This window comes from Mauremys reevesii, linkage group 26 (genome assembly GCF_016161935.1).
Source record: "Mauremys reevesii isolate NIE-2019 linkage group 26, ASM1616193v1, whole genome shotgun sequence".
Classification (NCBI taxonomy): Eukaryota; Metazoa; Chordata; order Testudines; family Geoemydidae; genus Mauremys; species Mauremys reevesii.
In genome coordinates, this window is record NC_052648.1 from 595883 (window position 1) to 619084 (window position 23202).

At 41.5% G+C, this 23202-nt stretch overlaps 1 protein-coding gene across 18 annotated transcripts in view; it reads right to left on the reverse strand.

The window, feature by feature from the left end:
- The window catches only part of CPAMD8 (C3 and PZP like alpha-2-macroglobulin domain containing 8), a 122797-nt gene that overhangs the window by 67852 nt on the left and 31743 nt on the right, over positions 1-23202 (reverse strand). For 17 of the 18 annotated variants that reach the window (XR_005591398.1, XR_005591393.1, XR_005591394.1 and 14 more), the window contains exons 19-29: positions 22707-22769; positions 17920-18151; positions 17055-17208; positions 15121-15263; positions 11669-11720; positions 10580-10878; positions 9833-10058; positions 9018-9194; positions 2323-2404; positions 643-799; positions 114-188 (exon numbers count right to left, since the gene is read on the reverse strand). Coding sequence is in view for 9 of the 18 variants with exons in the window: in XM_039515400.1 (XP_039371334.1) it covers positions 114-188; positions 643-799; positions 2323-2404; positions 9018-9194; positions 9833-10058; positions 10580-10878; positions 11669-11720; positions 15121-15263; positions 17055-17208; positions 17920-18151; positions 22707-22769 (1660 nt within the window). In the remaining 9 variants the exon portion in view is untranslated. The remainder of the gene's footprint in view (positions 1-113; positions 189-642; positions 800-2322; positions 2405-9017; positions 9195-9832; positions 10059-10579; positions 10879-11668; positions 11721-15120; positions 15264-17054; positions 17209-17919; positions 18152-22706; positions 22770-23202) is intronic. The other variant, XM_039515401.1, reaches the window with a different exon arrangement.

The window sequence follows — 23202 nt, forward strand, 5'->3', positions numbered from 1 at the left end:
AAGTCGCTGCAGGTCAAAAAAAGGCAAGGCCAAGCAACAAAAAAGAAATTTTCAAAACCCAGCACAAGAAATAAACTCTTAGCTATTTTAATGGCTGCTGTTCAGTCCTTTACCTCAAAGGTGATGCCCGTCTCCAACAGAGCTGCAACCACATATGCTGTCAGTGAGATCTTGCCATGGATTCCACCCTGGAGTGTGATAAACATAAAACAACTGGGTGAAAATTGGACAGCAGCGCGCTGCATGGGAGGACTTTGGAAGCCAAGCAGGGAATAAATTGGAACCATGAGAAAGGCTAAGGCCATAGGACCCTTTCACATTTGTACTTGGTGAGCCTATAGTTCTGAAACTCAATTCCCCTTTGCAACTTTCTGCCAGGTCCATGGCCCGGTAGCACATCTGAGACATTGAGCTTCATAGTTGAGATGCAGTTTCAAAGTGCCATGGTGGAATTCTCAAAGGGTAGCACAAAGCTAAGCCCTAGCATACTGTTTTATTGAAACCCCTCTTTATTTTCTTTCCCATAGGACCATAGCCCTTTAACACAAAAATCATATTAACCATAAGATTACACTACCTCCAACCCTGGTAACATTCTAAAAATGCATTTATTGCATGATTCTAAGTCTCTATAGTTTTTACCTGGATATCCTTATTTAATATTCTACCCATAGCAGGGAACGAGCCATCTTCCTTCTGGTGCTGGATGATCCAGTCCTTTGCAGCTGTTAATTCCTTGGGATCGATGAAAATAAACCCACGAGACTGCGCAAAGGACTTGAGAACAAAGGCTGTTAGCCTGAAAACACAAATTCAGCAGGTTCTTGAGAATAAGAACAGAGAGCACTATCTAGGAAATAGTTTCAAAAATCTAAAAGAGGAGACACTATTGAAATATAAAAAAAAAGAATGGGGTAGACTGTAAAGAAGATAAACTGGGCACTATTTACCCTTCTGGATAATACACGAAACAAAGGGACACTGCATGAAATTCAAAGGCAGCATATTTTAAACTGAGAAAGATTTAAAAACAACAACAACAAAAAAACAACAAAAGCAAGTTAAGCCTGTGGAACTCACTGCTGTAGGATATCATAAATAGAAAGAGAGCCAAAATTTGACTCAACATTGTCATTGGGTGGACTTAATTTCTCTTGTACAGGTGTTTAGCTGCTCTCTGACTCAAGCTTTTGAAATAAGAAGCGTACAATTACCAATTCAGATATAATACTAGATGGACAAGAACGAAAATATTGTAATTTCCCCTATTTTAATTACTTACTGATAATAAAACAACTGGAAATTCAAACCACTGCTAAAGTCTGTCTCTGTAGAGCATTAGGATTTAAGCAGAGAGAGAAGAAGTGCTTTTAGAATTCTAAACCTCTGACATGCAAAAAGTGTGAACTCCAGCTGGTTTTGGGAGACTGAATCACTCATTTTACAAGCCCCTCAGGAATGGGAGGGTAGGAGGCAGGCTTCCTGGCAGGGGATTTTTCGAGTGTTAAGTAATTGTGAGTTACAATATTTTATATCTAGGGACTAAGAGATGCCAGCTCTGAGATGAAAGTAGAGTTTATTATCTTTAAAGAAGTTAAGCATCATCATCACAGAAATTCTACTTCCCTTTCAGATGAGTTCATGGAGCAAGTCAATCTAAAGGAAAATACAGAGCAGCTGAAGAAATTGAGTGACAGTGCAGGCAAATAAACAAAATGGAAAACTTTTTAGTTTAAGGTGCTGCATTTAGTCAAGTAAATGCTAACTTAGGTAAAGCAGAGTCTTGGGGAATGGGGGGTGTTCTAGAGAACACTGGAACACCTTCCATCTACTACCCCAACACAACACATTTCCTGGGGAATCCATCCATCCATCCTGTTCTGTTCCATCCAGGTGGAGCTGGAGTCCACTGAAAGATGTGTTCCATTCTCTCCCTCCTGCCCTGAAGGAGGCGCCCTGCCATCTCCCCAACACAGCCTGGGTGGAGTTCTGTTTTCAAGTAAGCAGGTGCTTATTGAGGTCATGCACTGCCTGTGCAGTTCTATGGCACAGAATCTGATTCCAAACTACAGCTTTTGAACCTTAAAGGGACATGCATTAACTAACATCTTAACAGTCCCTGATCCTCAAAACCCATCTAATGTGGGATCACAAAACACTTAGCTGTAGAGCATTAGCAGACTTCTACACATTAAATATTATTTTTACTCTCTGCTATGTGTGACACAAGATAGAAAGTTATTGTCCTTTTTGCCAATTATGTCCTTTTAAATTTGGCAAACATTGAATTTTTAACTCTGTTTTAAATAGCAACTTACTTACCACATACTCCCTGAGGAGTCCCTCTCGCCAAAAGCACTGTATGAACCATCTTGTCTCTTGTAGGTCAACTGGCGTTGGTAACCTGGAAATCACAAAAGAATTGTGGGAGTCCAGCAACTTAGAAAAGCAAATGTTTAAACTGAATGAAGAGACAGATCATCCAACACTGGTATGGCGAACTCTGCTGCCAAAGGCAACATCTTATTTTGCTGTGTATGGTAGAGCCAACCCTGTGTGTGTGTGGAATAGACCTTAACTAAATCTTATTATGGGCTAGTATTTATAAGTCTCCATACATCTCCTGAAGACAAGTGATCAAAACATAACTTCTACTATTAGCCTTGTCATAACTATAAAGGGAAAGGGAACAACCCTCCTGTATACAATACTATAAAATCCCTCCTGTCCAGAGGCACCAAAATCCTTTTACCTGTAAAGGGTTAAGAAGCTCAGGTAACCTGGCTGACACCTGACCCAAAGGATCAATAAGGGGACAAGATACTTTCACATCTTGGGGGTGGGGGAGGCTTTTGTTTGTGCTCTTTGTTTTGGTGTTCACTCTTGGGACTAAGAGGGACCGGACATCAATCCATGTTTTCCAAATCTTTCTGAACAAGTCTCTCATATTTCAACTTGTAAGTAATAGCCAGGCAAGGTGTATTAGTTTATCTTTGTTTTCTCAACTTGTGAATGTTCCCTTTGCTAGAGGGTTTATCCCTGTTTTGCTGTAACTTTGAAACTAAGGCTAGAGGGGGTTCCTCTGGGCTCTTTGAATCTGATTACCCTGTAAAGTTATTTCCCATTCTGATTTTACAGAGATTATTTTTACCTTTTCTTTTTAATAAAATCCTTCTTTTAAGAACCTGACTGATTTTTCCATTGTCCAAAGACCCAGGGGTTTGGGTCTTTGATCACTTTGTAACCAATTGGTTAGGATATTATTCTCAAGCCTTCCCAGGAAAGGGGGTGTAAGGGCTTGGGGGGATATTTTGGGGGAAGAGGAACTCCAAGTGGTCCTTTCCCTGTTTCTTGTCAAATCACTTGGTGGTGGCAGAGTACCAAGTTTTAACCTAAGCTGGTAGAAATAAGCTTAGGGGGCTTTCATGCAGGTCCCCACATCTGTACCCTAGAGTTCAAAGTGGGGAAGGAACTCTAGGGTACAGCCTCTTACTAAGCACTACACTTATCCAAGAACTGGTTAGGATGCAGAGTTCCTGGTGTGACGAAGTGGGGGATTTTCTTCTTTTTCCTTGTTTTTCCAATGGTTTGCATGCAGAAGGAGTGGGACTCAGTGTCCCTGGGTGTTACTGGTTTAACGAGGTGAGGGGAGAGGTAGCTAGGGGCAGTGTGCAGGCAGGGGGTAGCTCAGGGTGCAGGAAGAGAGGTAGCTAGGGACTGTGTGCAGGCAGTGGGGTAGAGGACCAGAGAGGGAACTTGGGACCCCAGCCGATGGCCTGGAGGTTGGACACCCCAGCGATTGGTGACCTGACGACCCAGAGACCCAGCTCAGGAGTTGCAGCTGGTTCTGGCCAGTGGGAGGACAATGGGCTGTAAAGAGAGGACCCCAGTGACCTAACCAGCTGGTATCAGCCAGAGAGGGCCAGAGGACAGAAGAGAGGAGAGGAGGCCCAGGCCACCCATTTACAACCCTGTTTACCTGGAGAGAAGACAATGGACAGAGGTAGGGCTTGGGGCTGGTGATATCAGATGCCCAGCTGGGATGCAGGGGGGCTCTGGACTGGAGAGGGGGAGCAGGCAGAGCCCACCTGGATGCAGGGGAGACTTTGATGTGCTGTGCTGAGGGAGGCCAGGCCTGAAGCCCTGAGAGTTTCCTGTGCTGTGTTCAATGCTCAATAAACCCTCCTGTTTTACGCTGGCTGAGAGTCACTCCAGTCTAGAGAACAGGGTTGCATCAACCCCTTCGGGGAGTGGAGGCCCCGGGGGTCCAGAGCAAGTGGACTCCCTGAGGGGGCCCACGTTGAGAAACAGGTGTGCTAAGGTCTCAGAGAAGTGGTAGGTGGAGGGGCCTAACCCCGGGAGAGAGTGGACTCCCAAGAAGGGCTGTCTCACTGAAAGGGGCACCCCCCCACGGATCGCACAGGGCCAAGAGTGGGCATGACCTGTGAGTCCGTGACACCTGGGATAGTTAATATTAAGATCAGTTCCTGCACCTTGGCCACTAGAAATGTTTAATTTATGACATTACTGCATAAAGGTGCAACATTAAAAAAAATTATCTGTGCTTAAACAACAATCCACAACCACTCTTCTATTGTACAGGACGTATCATGCAGCTGAGGAGCTAATTCCCTGGATGATAACATCAAACCAGGACATAGATCTCTCTGTCCAAGCTGGTGGTGAGCTGATATTTAAGGGATGTGGTCAGCAACAACTGAGTCCATCTTCATGACTTGATCCCACAGGAAGTGAGGGTGTTCTCTTAATCATTCCCACTTGTCAAGTAATAAAGAAGTTGGCAAAGACTGAGCTGTCTTCCTCTTTTCCATGCCTATCTGGAGGCTCTTTGCATGTCTATATATAGGATGGCACTTGTCAGTCATATCTTCCTTTTATTAGGACTTTCTTTCTCTTCCCTTTAGTTGAGAAAAATTCCTGAGCTGAAAAGTCAGCTTGGGGAACAATAAGATTGATCACCTTGGCAAGCAGTTTCTTGAGACATGCAATAGCTAAGTCATCGGGGTCTTAACTTATTTGAACCCTTCCTAGCTGATGGGGCTGTCTTACAGAAGGCACATTTTAACCTAACAGTTATTGTGAAGTTAAATACTGAAGGTCAAGAGAAAATACCGGGGGCCCATTTCAGGATGCATCCATTTAGAGAGGTCACCTTAATGTACAAGTGCTCCTTATGTGAATATCCTTCAAATGCCAAAGATAAAGATGGATTAGCATTTTAGCTATAATGGATGGAATTCATCTTTTACCAAACTTACTTGCCTTGTAATCATGAACCATCAGTGCTAATAAAACTGGGGCAAGTCTCTATAATGTGGAAACCCCAATACACAGTAATTTTGGCAAGGATTTTAAATGTCCATTGGATCTAAATCCTTCAGAACGGCCATTTCTGATATGGAGATGTGTCAAACGTGTACGAGGCTATATGACACAGAGACATTTGGAGCCTGGCTAATTCTCTGACCCATAAATAGACTTTTTATTCCCTGCTGCATGACATCTTTATGAGAATGGATTAATTTTTCATTTCCAGAGACTGAGTAGCTTTGCTGACCTCTGCAGTTACAGGCAGCAGTACAACCTCCTATCAGTGGTTGTCCCCAATTTCCCTTTTAGAGAGAGCAGAGCTGGGTGAGTTTGTAAAATAGAAAACAAATTAATTCCTAGAAGTTAATTATGCTCAAAAAGTGAAAAGCTTTGACTAGAGGTTCAGAGGATATATGGATAAAAGTAGGAGAATAAAATCCACTCGTTCCAGAGAAAGATAATGCAACAGTAGCCTTAGGGGAAGAACCCAGTTTGGTGAAAGAGAGAGACTCTGGGAGCAACCAAAACTAGAATCTGGGGTTATCACATTAATATTCAAATACATAAATCCAAGTTTACATTATTTCATTTGTGGAGCCCTAAAGGGACAACAGGAATGGTGAAGAAAATTAAAGAATCAGAGGACAGTACAGATACTTCTGAGAACAGGGGGTGAGGTAACCACATTTACCCCAAGGTCACCCTGGCAAGTGATTGAGTCTCCGAATGCCAAGACTTCAATATTGGGTGGAGCATCTAGTTTGATTTAGGAGTGCTCTATATTAGTAATGGCCAAAACAGGAAAAGAAAGAGTCTTCAAGCTCTGAAGGCTGTTTCTGATCAATCCCATCACCCATTCCCAGCTTCTGGCAAACAGAGGCTAGGGACACTTCAGAGCATGTTTTTTCATCCCTGCCTATCCTGGCTAATAGCCATTGATGGACCTATCCTCCATGAGTGGGCGGTGAATGTCCTCATCACAAGCACTTGTACCAACTGTCACGTCAATGCAGGGCATTGCAAGATGGCTTCTGAAAACCAGTAACAGTTGATGTAAGCAACGCAGCATCTACATTGAGGCTATGTCTACACTACCACTTATGTAGGCAAAAATTATGTCGCTCAGGGGTGTGAATAATCCACCTCCGGGAGCGACATAAGGTACACTGACATAAGCGCCAATGTGCACAGTACTATGCTGGTGGGAGAGCTTCTCATGCCGACACAGTTTATGCCACTCGCAGGATTTTTTTTTATTCTGGCAGGAGAGCTGCACCACTGCATTGCTGTACGTGTAGATATGGTCTGACACTTTGGTGACCTAACTACAGTGACATTGACTCTATGCCTCTCGTGGAGCTGGAGTTATTAAGTCGGCGTAGCATGGTAGTTATGTCGGTGTGAGCAAAATTTTAATGTAGACACTTACATAGTTAAGTCGAGGTAAGCTGCCTTTCATCACCCTAACTGTGGTGTAGATCAGGCCTAAGTTCACATCAGATACAAGTTCTGCATTCAAGCCCTGCTTAAACTGGCCTATTTGGGCTAAAAGGTACTCTGCTGAAAAAAGTCATTACCATGATAAGTGGGGTCACAGAGTTGGCAAGGAGGTTTACAAACAGCTCTCCAACCACTGCTGGAGCCGTTCTATCCACCAACCTCAACTTTGAGTGCAGACACAGACAAGAGACTAAGGCAAGCTAGTGGTAGGATTTGGCCTGTAATTCTGTGCATCTAGACAGCTAAGTCAATACACATATTCACTGACAATACTACACAAAGTCACTGCCTTCAGAATTCTTCAGTAATTCTGTAGCTTGCAGGAGGCAGGTGAAGCCTTTTCACACCCAGAAACCAAACAGAAAGATGTTCTTCTCAGACCAGCAATAGCTGCTGCATTAAATTTGACTTTTCCTTTATAGTGAGATCTTCCTTACATAAGCCTCAGATACTTTTCAGCAGTAAATTGTATCTCTTCATCACCAGATTGTGTCATGTTGGAAACAATCAATTCAGATTCATTTTGCTGGTAGCCAGTGGTAAGTTTCTGTATGTCACTCTTCTTACACTTTCCTTGGCTGTTACTCTTACATTTATTTTTCTTTGCTTGTTAGACCTCTCTCCTGAGCCATTTCACATCTTGCTTGCTCTTATGAATGCTTGTTCTTACATTTTCTATGCATCCCTTTTTACAGTCTGGAGAGGTTCAAAAATGAGACAGTTCATCTGTGTTTTTAAGAACTCTGATGTGGTAAGGTAGAAATTTTACCAAGAAGCCCAGCACAGCACTGAGGATTAAGGAATGGAGCTGGGAACTGCAAGTGATAACAAGTTCTATGATTTTGCTCTTTGATGGATGGATTTTAGTGGCAAAAGAAAGTTTTCTTGCTCAGTAAGGTGCAAAGGCCTTCAGAAAGCAGGACAAGGGCTTTCTCCATCAGAACCTGCTACTTGGCAAGGGTCCCAGAGAACACAGGAAGGTTTATAGCCTTGTGGGATTTCCTCTATGGAGGTAAATTAACATGCTGAATTTGAAGCCCAAACCCTTGAAAGGTTGTAAATTAAAACTGTATATTATTAAAAATGAGAAACTGAGCTTGGCTATTAGAAAATGCTCTAACTTTGAGGGCAAGCAGAGAGCACAACAAACTACCAAGTGAAATAATTCTGGCCCAGTCCCTAAAGGCAAATAACATAGGGCTCTTGCTGATGGGTACAGGGTTATTATTACTTATTCTGAGGAATCCCAGTTAACCCTGTCACATATAACTGGGGAGAGGGATAGCTCAGTGGTTTGAGTCTTGACCTTCTAAACTCAGCGTTGTGAGTTCAATCCTTGAGGGGGCCATTTAGGGAACTGGGGTAAAAATATGTCTAGGGATTGGTCCTGCTTTGAGTAGGGGGTTGGACTAGATGACCTCCTGAGGTCCCTTCCAACCCTGATATTCTATGATTCCATAACATGGCTATTGTCTGAGTCATGCACAAGGCAGCCCATGTCCATCCCCTTGTGGATCATTCTTGTTTTTAATAATTTTCTTGTAATTCTTCCCTGTTCCTGGGAGCCTTGCTTTGTGTAGCTACAAACCATCCTGTACAAACCACCCTTCCTATTTGAATGCAGAGAGAGAAAACACTTGAAAAAGCAGATTGCTTTAGGCTACACACACACAGAAATGACCTGACATTGAATAGGGTGGGGACAGACCCTCTCCATATGGCTCTGGAATGACTGCTCCTGGGATACTAATTTGGTTCTGGACAAATTGTAACTAAGAAGATATTGACAAATTGGAGGGAGTTCAAAGAACAACAGAAATGGTTGGAGGCCTAGAAGGATTGATTTAGAAAAAAAGATTAAAAAAACTAAATACATGCAGCTTGGCTAAGCAATGACTAATGGAAATACAATAACCTTGCACAAGTATCTGAAGGCTGTAAACAACTAGGAGAGAAAGAAAATATTTACGAGAGTAAAAGAATGTATAACTAGGAGTAATTAAGAAGGGAAAATATAGGCTGATATCTATGAGGCTATATGATAATCTCCACAGGGAAATGGTGTGAGCCCCATCACTCAGGATATTTCAGGCTAGACAGGACAATGTTAAACTAGTAATATGCTCTGTTGGCCTAGACTACTGATAGACTGTAGACAGAAAAGACCTATGAGTCTGAGGAAGTACCTTGCACCAGGTAATCTGTGGCTTCGCTCTCCACCTCAGGGCTGAGCTGTTTGGTTTTCTGGAGATATTTTAGGACAAAGATATTGGGAGCAAAATGGATCATGTTCTGCTCTCCACATCCAAATGGTAATCGTAGAAGATTGTCCAAGTTGTTAAGCGTAGGGCCCATTACATCGCCTGATTAAAACAATGAGACACACATTCAGTACCTCTACACTATATTTAACTTCTCTCTCCATGTTGTCTCATTGTTTAATTTTATTTTCTAAATGTACAAAACTGAGGAAGGAAGAACCTGAATGGCTGATGAAGGTTCTACTCACAACTATAATGGCACAAACCCAATTAAGCCCACTGGTTTTCATCAGATACACACTTACAGGAACACTAAACCTTAATATAAAATTGGAACCCCCAGAGATCCTCAGTCTTAGCCATGCAGGGTTTCCCTTGGAGTAGAGAGGAAATTTCAATCTTCAGGGCTCATTAACTCCTTGGCTAACCAGCTAAGACCATCAACAAGAGAGCTGGTTAGTGCAACTTGTGACTGTGATGATTTTGTCCATACATGTCCACTGGGTACTGTCATCTCTTTCCATAGAGGCTACTGAAGAACCATCAGATGTCAACTTTCAGTCACTGTCAACCTCAACTGGGTTCAAACCAGCAACTGAAAGGCAAACCATTCCACATCCCAGAAAGTAATATTCTTTTCATTATAAGTGGTTATGACTATCCTACATGGTTCATATTACTTTTAAATATTAGCTTGTAGCATCTATCTTTATTAACCCCCAGTCCCTTTTAGTTGGTACCTATTATTGAGGCAGTAGCTCTTTCTGATCCAGGGATCACATTGTGGGGAACTCCAAGAGTAAATGCTTCATTGTGATTTTCATCAGTCTCTTCTTTTCTCCAGATTTTAAACTCTCCCATTGAGCCCCAGCCCGTGGAGAAGCCAATGTACTTCACCTCGGGCTGTTTGGGGATGGCCCACTCCACAATAATGGATTCATTTAGCATCTGAGTACCATAGCCAACCTGAAAGGAACAAGCAAACCATCCAATTCCAGGAGGAACATGCAAGTCAAAACTGCCTCTCTTGTTAAATTTGGAAATCTATTGTATGTGCCCTTGGAGTCAGTGGCTTAAACCTGTAGTTGCATCATGAGAACATTACATAAACCAGCCAAACTCCACTGGATTTAATTGGAAATTAAGGAGATATTAGCAAGTTATTTCCCACTGGTCTCCCATCAGTACTGACCAGCTGGACCTGTGTTCCCCAGGAGCAAATTCTTTTAATACACTTAATAACAATAATTTTTAAAGCTGAGGTGCCCAGGGCACTGCATGACAAAGAAAAACATTTTGCAATACAATCAAGTGCTCTCATATAAACTGCCCAATAAAAATTTAACATAGAAAAGGAACAGAAATTAGGCTCTTTCTTTCTATAACATGGCTAATGAAAATGTGCCATATATACACTCAGAGTACTCTCAGTCTGGTTAAGGAAGAAAGAGATCATAAGGCTGTTGTCACACAGCCAAATTCACTACCTGAATAATTCCATTTTTCCAGCTGATCCAGAAGCTCCTGAATTCATCCCAAGAGAGGATGCCAGCTGTGTCTGTGCTGACAACTGGCTCACCCATTTTACTAGTAGAAATCCATGTTTTAGCATTTTGATGCCCACCAATGACAATCTCAGCCATCTCTGCCATGTCATGTGGGCCAGAGGACAAGGCAAAATGAGCATCATTGTGTGCTTTCACTGCAATGTCAAAATGAGTCATCCGGGCAGGCTTCTGCATATACTGGTACTCATATTTGTTAGGTGTAGAAATGTGAATTTTCTCTAGTCAAAAAAATAATGGAATATTGTCAGAATTAGATGTTGATGTTAAGTTAGGTGGTCACAAAATTGTTAATAAAAACCCACTTAGCCCAAGACAGAACTTCAAACACATGGGACTTTGTGCTGCATAATGTATCAGTATGTGTTTGTCACTCCAGTGCCTCACAAATCAAACTAGCAGAGTAGATAGGAGTGTCTCTTCCTAACCTCCACTTTCTTGCATTCCTTCCTATATAGAATTAGGACTTGTTAGTTCAAACAATCCAGGTATATTTCTTGCGAAGTCTATACATGATTTCTCAATTCCCAATTGAAATGGTCAAGAAGACTCCATGTTTAGCAGAAGCCAAATCATAATTATGTACTGTAGCCAAATCCAATTTATCTGAATCAGACAGAAGGGATACTCTGACTTTGGATCTGAATTAAAAAAAATCAACTAAAAATATACTACAGACTAATTTAGCGACAGTTGTGGTCCACTGTGCAAAACACTTAGCCAGTTTTAAAAAGAAAGGGAAGTTCACTTTTTATTTGCATATAGCATTTGGCCAATTAATATTGTCCATAGTTAGCTAGCCAGGTATGAAAGACCCTTTATATCAATAGCTTGATGTACATGCTGTAAACCGATCAGCCATAGATGGGATATAAATTTTACTGATTTTCCTACTGAAAAGAGGGAAACAAATGAAGTTTTTCCAGGGGTAAAGCAACATGTTTCTATTTATAATTTAAATTGTGGAAAAAAACCAAACCTTGTCATATTGTATTCAAATCACAAACTTACCATTGGGGCAGAAGAACACACTGTAGGTATATTCTCTGGATAATCCCTCTGGCTATACAAAGGCAGAAATCCATTAGGAAAATAAGGATTAACTTGGATTAACAGCAACCACCATTTAGTTTTAGTTATAAATACACAAAATAAAGTTCTGGTGCCATATAGCATTAAAGGCCCATTATACATTATAGAATATGACATTTCACTGGAATTGTTATCATGAAGACACACTACGACTCTTCATTGCTTTCAAATGTACCTAAGTATGGATTTAGGCACTTAACTTCAGGCATTAAAGCTTCAGAATTTTACTTAGTGGCTGAGCTGCAAACAAAAAATATATTTTCAATCATTAAAGTCATCTACCATATTGAAGGATAGTGAGTGTTTTATCTGTTGTTAAAAAGGTGCTAAGGGTGACCCTGGGAATGTCAGCCCAGTGTGCTTTACTTCATGTCTATGTAAGGTAGCTGAAACAGTAATTAAAGAGATTTAAAAGATACCTAGATAATATGACATAAGAGAGGCAAACCAGCACAGCTTCTGTAAAGGAAAATCATACCTCATCCAGCCTGTTATAAATATTTGATAGACTCAGCAGAATAACAGATAAAGAAAAATCAGTAGATACAGATTTCTTTTGATGAATTCCCCCACAAGAATCTATTAAGGAAACTAAGTAAATTGGTGGAGAGAGGCGAAGTTCTATTATAAATTACAAAATGTTTAAAGAGCTAAAAAATAAAGAAATACATGATATTTCCAGTGTGGAATGAGGTTCTCGGGGGATGCCTCCCATATTTGTACTAGGACTAGAGTTATTTTACATATTCTTTAATGATCTTGAAAAGTAGGTGAACAACCAGGTGGCAAAATTTTGCAGGTGACACACAATTACTTAAATTAGTAAAGATTAAAGAGGATTGTGAGAAACTATAAAGGGAGATCTTGGACCAGGAGATCTTCAATGATCTAAAATTCAAAAAAGAGTCCTACAAAAAGTGGAAACTCGGTCCAACTACAAAGGATGAATATAAATAACGAACACAAGTATATAGGGACAAAATTAGAAAAGCCAAGGCACAAAAGGAGATCAAACTAGCTAGGGACATAAAAGGAAACAAGAAAACACTCTACAAATACATTAGAAGCAAGAGGAAGACCAAGGACAGAGTAGGCCCGTTACTCAATGAGTGGGGAAAGACAATAACAGAAAATGTGGGAATGGCAGAGGTGCTTAATGACTTCTTTGTTTCAGTTTTCAGTGCTGATGGGATGTCTAAAATAGTGAATGCCTGTGAAAATGAGGTAGGATTAGAGTCTAAAATAGGGAAAGAACAAGTCAAAAATTACTTAGACAAGTTAGATGTCTTCAAATCACCAGGGCCTGATGAAATGCATCCTAGAATACTCAAGGACTGAGGAGATATTTGAGACATTAGCAATTATCTTTGAAAAGTCATGGAAGACAGGAGACATTCCAGAAGACTGGAAAAGGGCAAATACAGTGCCCATCTATAAAAAGGGAAATAAGGACAACCCAGGGAATTACAGACCAGTCATCTTAACTTCTGTACCCGGAAAGATAATGGAGCAAATAATTAAGCAATCAATTTGCAAACACCTAGAAGATAATAAGGTGATAAATAATAGTCAGCATGGATTTGTCAAAAACAAATCATGTCAAACCAACCCAATAGCTTTCTTTGACAGGGTAACAAGCCTTATGGATGGGAGGAAGTGGTAGATGTGGTATATCTTGACTTTAGTAAGGCTTTTGATACTGTCTCACATGACCTTCTCATAAACAAACTAGGGAAATACAACCTCGATGGAGCTACTATAAGGTGGGTGCATAACTGGTTGGAAAATCATTCCCAGAGAGTAGGTATCAGTAGTTCACAGTCATGCTTGAAGGGCATAATGAATGGGGTCCCGCAGGGATCGGTTCTGGGTCTGGTTTTGTTCAATATCTTCATCAATGATTAAGATAATGGCATAGAGAGCACACTTATAAAGTTTGCGGACAATACCAAGCTGGGAGGGGTTGCAAGTGCTTTGGAAGACAGGATTAAAATTAAAAATGATCTGGACAAACTGGAGAAATCATCTGAAGTAAATATGATGAAATTCAATAAGGACAAATGCAAAGTATTCCACTTAGGAAGGAACAATCACTTGCACACATACAAAATGGGAAATGACTGCCTAGGAAGGAGTACTGCGGAAAGGAATCTGGGGGTCATAGTGGATCACAAACTAAATATGAGTCAACAGTGTAATGCTTTGCAAAAAAAGAAAACATAATTCTGGGATGTATTAGCAGGAGTATTGTAAGCAAGATACAAGTAGTAATTCTTCCGCTCTACTCCATGCTGATTAGGCCTCAACTGGAGTATTGTGTCCAGTTCTGGGTGCCACATTTTAGGAAAGATGTGGACAAATTGGAGAAAGTCCCAGGAAGAGCAACAAAAATGATTAAAGGTCTAGAAAACATGACCTATGAGAGAAGATTGAAAAAATTGGGTTTGTTTAATCTGGAGATGAGAAGACTGAGAGGGGACATAACAGTTTTCAAGTACATAAAAGGTTGTTACAAGGAGGAGGGAGAAAAATTGTTCTTAACCTCTGAAGACAGGACAAGAAGCAATGGGCTTAAATTGCAGCGAGGGCAGTTTAGGTTGGACATTAGGAAAAACTTCCTAACTGTCAGAATGGTTAAGCACTGGAATAAATTGCCTAGGGAGGTTGTGGAATCTTCATCATTGGAGAATTTTAAGAGCGGGTTAGAGAAACACCTGTCAGGGATGGTCTAGATAATACTTAGTCCTGCAAATACTTATAGTACAGGGGACTGGACTAGATGACCTCTCGAGGTCCCTTTCAGCTCTATGATTCTATGACCTAACAAAACTAGGCTACAGGTTAGCAGAGTGATAGATTAAATTCAGTGCAGACTGGAGAGAATGGACAGCCTTGTGGTTAAAGCACTGGATTGGAACTCAGGAGGCCTGGGCTCAAATCTGCCATAAACTCCCCGTGTGATATTGAGCAAGTCACTTAATCTCTTCTAAAAAATGTGGATAATAATCTTTCATTTCTCCCATATTCTATGTTGTAAAATGTTTGAGGCAGAGTCTGTCTCTTACACCCAGCACAATGAGGTCTCATTCTCAGTTGCAAGGTCTCAGCACTGCAGTAATATAATAATAATAGTAGAAAAATACAAGATAATCCACATCTAAAGGAACAATTTGATCAATTGGTACTCAAAAACAGGTCTTAAATTAATCTCATCTGTCATTGTGCGGCTCGGTCACACCTGGCTTTGCTAAATCACTTTGCCCTGAAGTTCCTTATAATCCATTTAGTTTTGACTAAACTAAAAGTTTCACTGAACTGTCCAGTGACACCTAGTTTTTTTCCTGAATTGTTATGGAATCATGTCCTCTTACCTCAATAATAACACTACTACGGACATAGTCTATCCCAACTGGGGTCCTTTTGTCCAAGTAATTGTCCTCTGAGTGCTTGCCATTCTTTAGGATCTGCATCCCATCCTGGCAGCAGTTTGTTCCACCATAAGCAAATGCTTTTGCTAAGTAAAAGAAAGAAAAGAGGAATCAGAGATTTAAATGTAGCAGGATCTTCAACAGGTTAAAACACTTTTCTATTCAGGATTACTCTAAACTGAGTAGAGGTCACAACAAATGTTCTATAAATAAAAGTCATTATTAGTTGTGGGGTCATATTATTCTCAGTCCATAAATATTTGGACAACCTCTGGGTATTGGGGAAAGTCTTTACTAATTATAAAAGATTCATGAATTTTCGCACCAACGATTATTTGCCTGAATGGGTGTATAGGATTGTGGATTATTTATTAGTCTCCTATTTTAAATTTTCAGTCATACAATCAGTAACTATGCAACACAACAGGTGATCACAATCACAAATAACAAAGAGTGAAGTAAAAGGGAATAGCTAGAAGTTTGTTCTCACAAACTCCTCAGTGAATCCTTATAATAGAATCATAGAATCAGGGCTACCCAGAGGATTCAGAGGGCCTGGGGTCTTCAGCAGTGGGGAGCCCCTGCCGCCGAATTGCTGCCGAAGACACGGCACTTCGGTGGCGGGTCCTGGGGCGGAAGGACCCCCTGCCGCGGGTCTTCGGGGCACTTCGGCAGCAGGTCCCGGAGTGGAAGGACCCCTCGCCACCGAATTGCTGCCGAAGACCCAAAGCGGAAGACGCTCCGGGGGCCCGGGCCCCGCGAGAGTTTTCTGGGGCCCCCAGAGCAAGTGAAGGACCCTGCTCCAGGGGGACCGAAAAACTTCTGTGGGGGCCCCTGCGGGGCCCGGGGAAAATTGCCCCACTTGCCCCCCCATCTGGATGGCCCTGCATAGAATAGAATATCAGGGTTGGAAGGCACCTGCGGAGGTCATCTAGTCCAATCACCTACTCAAAGCAGGACCAATCCCCAACTAAATCATTCCAGCCAGGGCTTTGTCAAGCCTGACCTTAAAAACCTCTAAGGAAGGAGATTCCACCACCTCCCTAGGAACCCATTCCAGTGCTTCACCACCCTCCTAGTGAAAAAGTTTTTCCTAATATCCAACCTAAACCTCCCCCACTGCAACTTGAGACCATTACTCCTTGTTCTGTCACCTAGTACCACTGAGAACAGTCTAGATCCATCCTCTTTGGAACGCCCTTTCAGGTAGTTGAAAGCAGCTATCAAATCCTCCCTCATTCTCTCTTCTGCAGACTAAACAAGCCCAGTTCCCTCAGCCTCTCCTCATAAGTCATGTGCTCCAGCCTCCTAATCATTTTTGTTGCTCTCTGCTGGACTCTTTCCAATTTTTCCACACCCTTCTTGTAGCATGGGGCCCAAAACTGGACACAGTACTCCAGATGAGGCCTCACCAATGCCGAATAAAGGGGAATGATCACGTCCCTCAATCTGCTGGCAATGCCCCTACTTATACAGCCCAAAATGCCATCAGCCTTCTTGGCAACAAGGGCACACTGTCGACTCATATCCAGCTTCTCGTCTACTGTAACCTCTAAGTCCTTTTCTGCAGAACTGCTGCCTAGCCATTTGGTTCCTAGTCTGTAGCAGTGCATGGGATTCTTCCGTCCTAAGTGCAGGACTCTGCACTTGCCCTTGTTGAACCTCATCAGATTATGTAGGATCCATTTGTAGAAAATTGGGATCCGCTCACTAACAGGAAAAAAGGGCTAAATCTGCAGGAAGTATTATTCACAGTGAATGATTCAGCTAGCTCTCAAGCTGAGGGGATATTCTGCAGTGAGGAGAAGGAGAATGCTTTGCAAAATTCATGTGTGTGCAGGCACTCCAGCACAGAAGGGTTTATAACTCTAAAGTACCTGTGATGTTGCTTAGTCCAAGCTCACTGAAGGATAAGACTATGGAGGTGGGTTTGGCCTTTCCAGGGGCCACACACTTCTTTCTTGTCAGATGGTGTTTCCCAGGATGTCCAACAAACTTTATACCTTTTGGAACTGAAATCTTCACATGAACCTGTGAAAACAATTATTTAATTGCATTTGATGTAAATCAGACTAGTAATAATGACAAACTGACACAAAACCCAAATATCACAGCATGTTTAACAAACACATAACATATATGTCACAATAATCAAATGTATTTCTCAGAGGAGAGTTAAACGGCAGATTTAGCTTCAGTGCAGTGACTCTATAAAATGTAAAAGAATGTATGTTGACTTTATTTGTGTATGTTCATTTATAAATCTAACCATCTATATCTGGCTTATGATTGTAGAAGAGCACTGGAGCCAGAAAGAGTATGTTTAGGAAAGAAAGCTCCTCAGATGTCCATCCGTAGCAGGCATCTCATCTCTGGTAAACTACTTAAAGCAATTTTCTAACTAAGAATCAAGCTCTTCCCCATGCTTCAATGGGAATTTTCTGATAGTTTACCAAAGACTTTTCCACTATTTGGGTTTTAAAGTATTGGAAGGACCATTCAGGATGTTGCATTTGTCAAAAGTAAATAAAATAAAGCAGCTACTTTCACTAATAGTACAAACTAATACATTCTTCTCTCTCAGTATGTATATTGCACTCATCTTCATGGCATCCAAATGCCTTACTGACCATGAATCTGCAATCATCATGCATAGAACATGATCCTTGATGACAGAACCAAATTCAGTGTCTTGGCAATGAGTTTAAAAAAAAAAAAACAAGGGAGAAAAGATGCTGTTACCTCTATGCAGACAGCCAGGTAATTGTAGACAGTCAGCGGGATTTTGGTCTGCTCCCCACGGATGACATGATAGGGCAGGGTGAAATCGATGAAGAAAGGTTTAAATGTCTTCAGTTCTGTTTGTTTGGCAAGTCCCAGCCCTTTCTTCTCAGACAGACCCACAGCCTCTGTTATCCATGTAGTGATTGAGTCAGGCACTTCCACATGCAGCTGTGCTTCTCCTGATACATCACTGCCAAAAAGAATAAAGGAATAACTTGGGCTGTCCAGCTGAGTGAGATACATTTGAACACAGCTCAAGCTCACAAAGCTAAACACTTTGGGGAATTCTCTCCCAATCCAAGCTTATAATATAGTATAATATATGACTCAGGAGTGTCAGGGCTTTCAGCTATGCTTTGTACACCAGGAGATCAAAGGCTGCAAAGCTGGATTCTCCTTTTGCTAGAGGTCAGCTCTTTTGGGACCTCTGCTGTAACCAAGAACTGTACGTACATGGCGCAGGTGAGCAGTTACTCGCTAGTATGCAGTACAGTTGGTAACATGGCATCTAACTTCTAAATCCTTCCTGGATTAAAAGCTTTACAGGCATTTGCTCCCTGGCAATAGAATCACTTTCCTTAGAGGCAAAGGTCTGTATTAAGTAAGAAAGAGAAGGAGTAAGTTGGTTTATCCAACAAATAGTGAAATAAAAGTAGTCTTTGTTGGAACCTGTTGTACTTGCTATGTACAGTGCCACATTGGGAACTGTGTCTGTGTATATCACAGTGCGTCTGTCCCAATATTCTGCCATCTAACATTCTTCATGCTTTGTTAAAATCAGGATTCAACATCATCCTGCAGCATTCACTCCCTTTCTTCCACAAAGGAGCTTTGGCCATGACTGAAAGGGCAGACAGACAGTTTCTTCTAAAGCAAGAACAAAAGCTATTTCATGGCTGTTAGCAGGATGATTGGTGCCATTACAAATATACACTGAAGGAGGCTCTCTCTAGAGTTCTTATTTCCTTCCCAGAGCCTGATGCACATGCTGCTAGTTCTAGCACCTTATGAGAAGAACCTACATCTCAGCTGGCATGTTACTAGGAGAAAGAGTGAGAGAGATCCCAGAATAAGCACAGGTGGTCTCCTCCGCATATCATGCTGCCTTCTCACAACATGATACCTGCTGATTCACTGGGGATATCCCCTAAAAGACTTAAGTATAACAAGTTAAACACTCTCCTATTCCGCATGGGCTAGTCAAGTTTTAAATCTGATGAAGCATGTATTTTAATATGTTCCTTATAAACAGTGTTTAAGTCGTTTGTTATGATGCTGTGTTAACACCACAGTTAGGAAATGAGGCAGAGTATTGTGTATTGGTTTGTATGACTCCAAGTATTAAAAGTTAAATTGGGCTTTGCATTAATTTGGGTGTTTAAAATTATCTTTATTTCAAAAGAAAGAAACATTTCATTTCAGAAAAGAACCAGCAATTAATGGGATTGGGAAGTGCCTGGAACTGGATTAGCTAATGAGTGTTACACAAGTGACCAAGGCTACAAACAGATTTCAGGTTACTTTTCTATTTGTTGCAGTCATGAAATTGCCATTGAAGAAAGAGAGAGAGAGAGAGAGAGAGAGAGAAACAAAGGTCCAATAAAAGCCCTAAATCAGATGAGTTCTTTGCGTTCTTAAGCAGACACTTAAACCAGTTGCACTGACCACGCAGCTCTTAAAAAGCAGCCAAATCCAAAAAGATATTGTAAAATGGAATGAGAGATTATCTCTTGATTAAAGCTGCTGATTGGATAGTTTTGTTCTTTAATATAGTAATATTTGTGTAAATATTTATTTTTATCCATTAGTTATCAGAAATATTTAAATGGTAACCTAACTGATGGTGCCAGTAAAATATTGGCCTGTTAAATGAGTTAAATAATATGATCATATTTGCCACATTTCACAATAGAATTAGGTACCCAAAGAAACAAGAACAACGCTGAACTGAACAATCAATGAAAAATTACAGATGTGTGGAGTGAAAGAAGCTTAACCTGCTGTGCAGATCCCCTCAGCATTTTGCAGACATGGAGCCTCTATGGAAATCCCAACAGGGAAACATTAACACAAAACAAATGGATCAAGAAAACCTAGATTCAGTGTGTCCTTGGTAATCCTGTGTGCTATGGTCAGCCAGTCTCTAGTGCCCTGTCCTGTGAAGACAGCTCTCCAGATCAAGTTACAGAGAATAGTACAGGGACCTTCCTATTATTCAGAGCCTGGGAAATTCACTTGGCTCAGCAGCTCCATATTATTTTAACCTCTTTCAAGCACATTATTTTCTTAACATCTAATGAAAGGTTTGAAACCATAATAAGAGCTGGAAAGTTGGTACCTGCAACATAAACCATAACCCTGGAGAATCAGCGGAAGTGCATCCCAGCTTCAGAGCTGGCAACATTCCAGTCTCTTTAACCAGACAATTTGTTGCAGCTGATGTTCTTTCCACTGGGATTTCAGCCCATAACCAGCATTAACATATTATTTTCACACATGAGGGCACTTACTCTTCTGGGCGAGGGGCCAAGGTATACACATATTTCCAGCCATTAGACACTTCAACTAGGCTCTAGGAATTTTTAGAATCGGTTTGGGAAGTTGACATTAGACATTGTTTCTTTTTTAAGAAGTTTATATTTTAATTATAAATGATAGAAGAAAAAATTCTTAATATTCAAGGAAGTGAAAATCAGACAATGTTCGACTTGGTTATTTATAGTGAAATGAGGGGGAGAAAATGCAATCTGCAATGTTTTATTCCACAATCTCCCACTTATAACTAACTGGGTTTCAGCAGGCTTGGGCAAACAGGCACTTCTGGAATTCTTTGTGTATTTTTACAAAGCATATTTCACGCTCAATTGAAGATTTGAATACACTTGCTGCAAATTCCTGTCAAATTTAATTTATAAATATTTACTGGGAGTGAAGTTTACTTGCAAATTTGGAGAAGCCTTTGAAAATCTGCCTCACATTTCCTATCCCAAGCTTTGCTGCCTCTGGGAGGGATTAGTCATCTATTTATTAATTTTTGTGGCACTGGTTGTGCCAGAAACAGGCTGTAATCTACTAGGCAATGAGTTTAGATTATTTTGGGGATACCCCTACACAAAATGGAAAGTGAAAGGAGGGGCTTTGTTGACACGCCAAATCAATGTTGAGCGCTCACTAGTGCTTCGCAATATTGAGCAACAACTTTAGAGACACAGCTGTCCAGGTGATATCTCAACACATCACACACAGAAAGTATCAAAAATAAAAACAAACATCAATTTGGGCTCCTTGTCACAGTAATCCATGGGAGCTTTGAAAAATGACCTTCTGTGACCCTGCACATCCCGGTAGATGGGCAGAGGAATTTTCTTGAATTAGGCTTCATAGACAATACTTATTTCCTCCTTAGAGATGCTCAGTGCTGCCCACATTTTGAAGGATGTCTCACACTACTCCAGCATCCTGATAGGATGGACCACATCCTAGTAGAGAGCTTGTCTTGTGGAAACCTCTCACCCCATTAACAATAACGCAGACCATCTCTCCTCACATTCACATTTGCATAACATTCCTGTGGCAACTGCAGCAATTGTTCACATGAGGAATTAATACTAGGGGAGTACTTAATGCGTTTTTAGCTTTATTTTAACACAGGTTAACAAATTAAAACAAAGACCTACTACCTTGTGATCCAGTAACTCTCTGCAGATCACCAGCAAAGTGTTCTTCAGGCCACCAGTGCCTCACAGACAGCATTTTGACAAGTGCAGCACAACTTGATAGTGAACAATCCACATGCACGATCCACAGAGACAGGGGCGGCTCTAGACATTTCGCTGCCCCAAGCAGGGCGGCATGCCGCAGGGGGCGCTCTGCCGGTCGCTGGGAGGGCGGCAGGCGGCTCCGGTGAACCTCCTGCAGGCGTGCCTGCGGAGGGTCCGCTGGTCCCGCAGCTTTGGGACCAGCGGTCCCTCCACAGGCACGCCTGTGGGAGGTCCACCGGAGCTGCCTGCCGCCCTCCCGGTGACCGGCAGAGCGCCTCCTGTGGCATGCCGCCCCAAGCACGCGCTTGGCATGCTGGGGCCTGGAGCCACCCCTGCACAGAGATGTTATTAGCCAACAAATAGTGTCATGTGTTTAACTAGTAGATTTCACTAGAGATTAAATCCCAGGTGTATCTGCAAGTCAGTCTGGCCACTAGCACTGAGTGAGCAAAAGCTGGAAGTGTACATGGCAGCTGGTGGTTGCTGTTCCTGTGCCCTCTCTGCAGTTAGAATCCTCTGTTTATGACACCATGGTGAGTTGCTATGGGGAAGACAGTGCTGTTGCAGACAGTTCATAGAGTATCAGAGTTGAAAGGGACCTCAGGAGGTCATCTAGTCCAACCCCCTGCTCAAAGCAGGACCAATCCCCAGACAGATTTTTACCCCAGTTCCCTAAACGGCCCCCTCAATGATTGAACTCACAACACTGGGTTTAGCAGGCCAATGCTCAAACTACTGAGCTATCCCTCCCCCTATGATTTCAGGTGTGGGAATAAGCTTCAAGAATAGATTCTGTTATAAAGAATAGATTCTGAGGAAAGTACGGTAAAAGTCAGAGGATATGGTTGCAGCACTTAGTTGGTTTTAAAGGGTTATGTGAGGCAGAGACTGTCATGTAGGGACATTATTCTCCAGGTGAACTAAAATCTTCACAGGATTCTGCACAAACCACTGGATACCAGCAGAAAAGTTCCCCATAGATACCTGACATTGAGGCAGTGCCAAATCCATGTTTCAGGGAAGAATGTTCTTTTTTTCTTCTCTGCTCTAAGACAAGAAATAAATCTTCAGCAATAAACTATTTTAATGAGACAGAGGGTTACAAGAAAAGAATAAAGAAATTAATTATATCACTTGAATACAGCTCATGTCTTGACCCAGGAGCATGTAATCACCACAATTAGACAAACCAAGGGTCCACTAGTAGGATATTATTTAAAATAATAAATAATACTTCTCTCTTTATACAGCACTTTTCACCAGTAGATCTCATAGTGCTTCACAATCTGTAATGTATTTATCCCCACAATTCCCCTGTGAATCCCCATTTCACAGATGGGAACTGAGGAACAGAGAGGCTAAATGACATACCCAAGGCTACACATGAAGTCTGCGGAGAAGCAGGGAATTGAATCTGGGTCTTCTGTACATATTATATATAGGTACATTGTTATATTTGGAAATACATATAGATATTTAT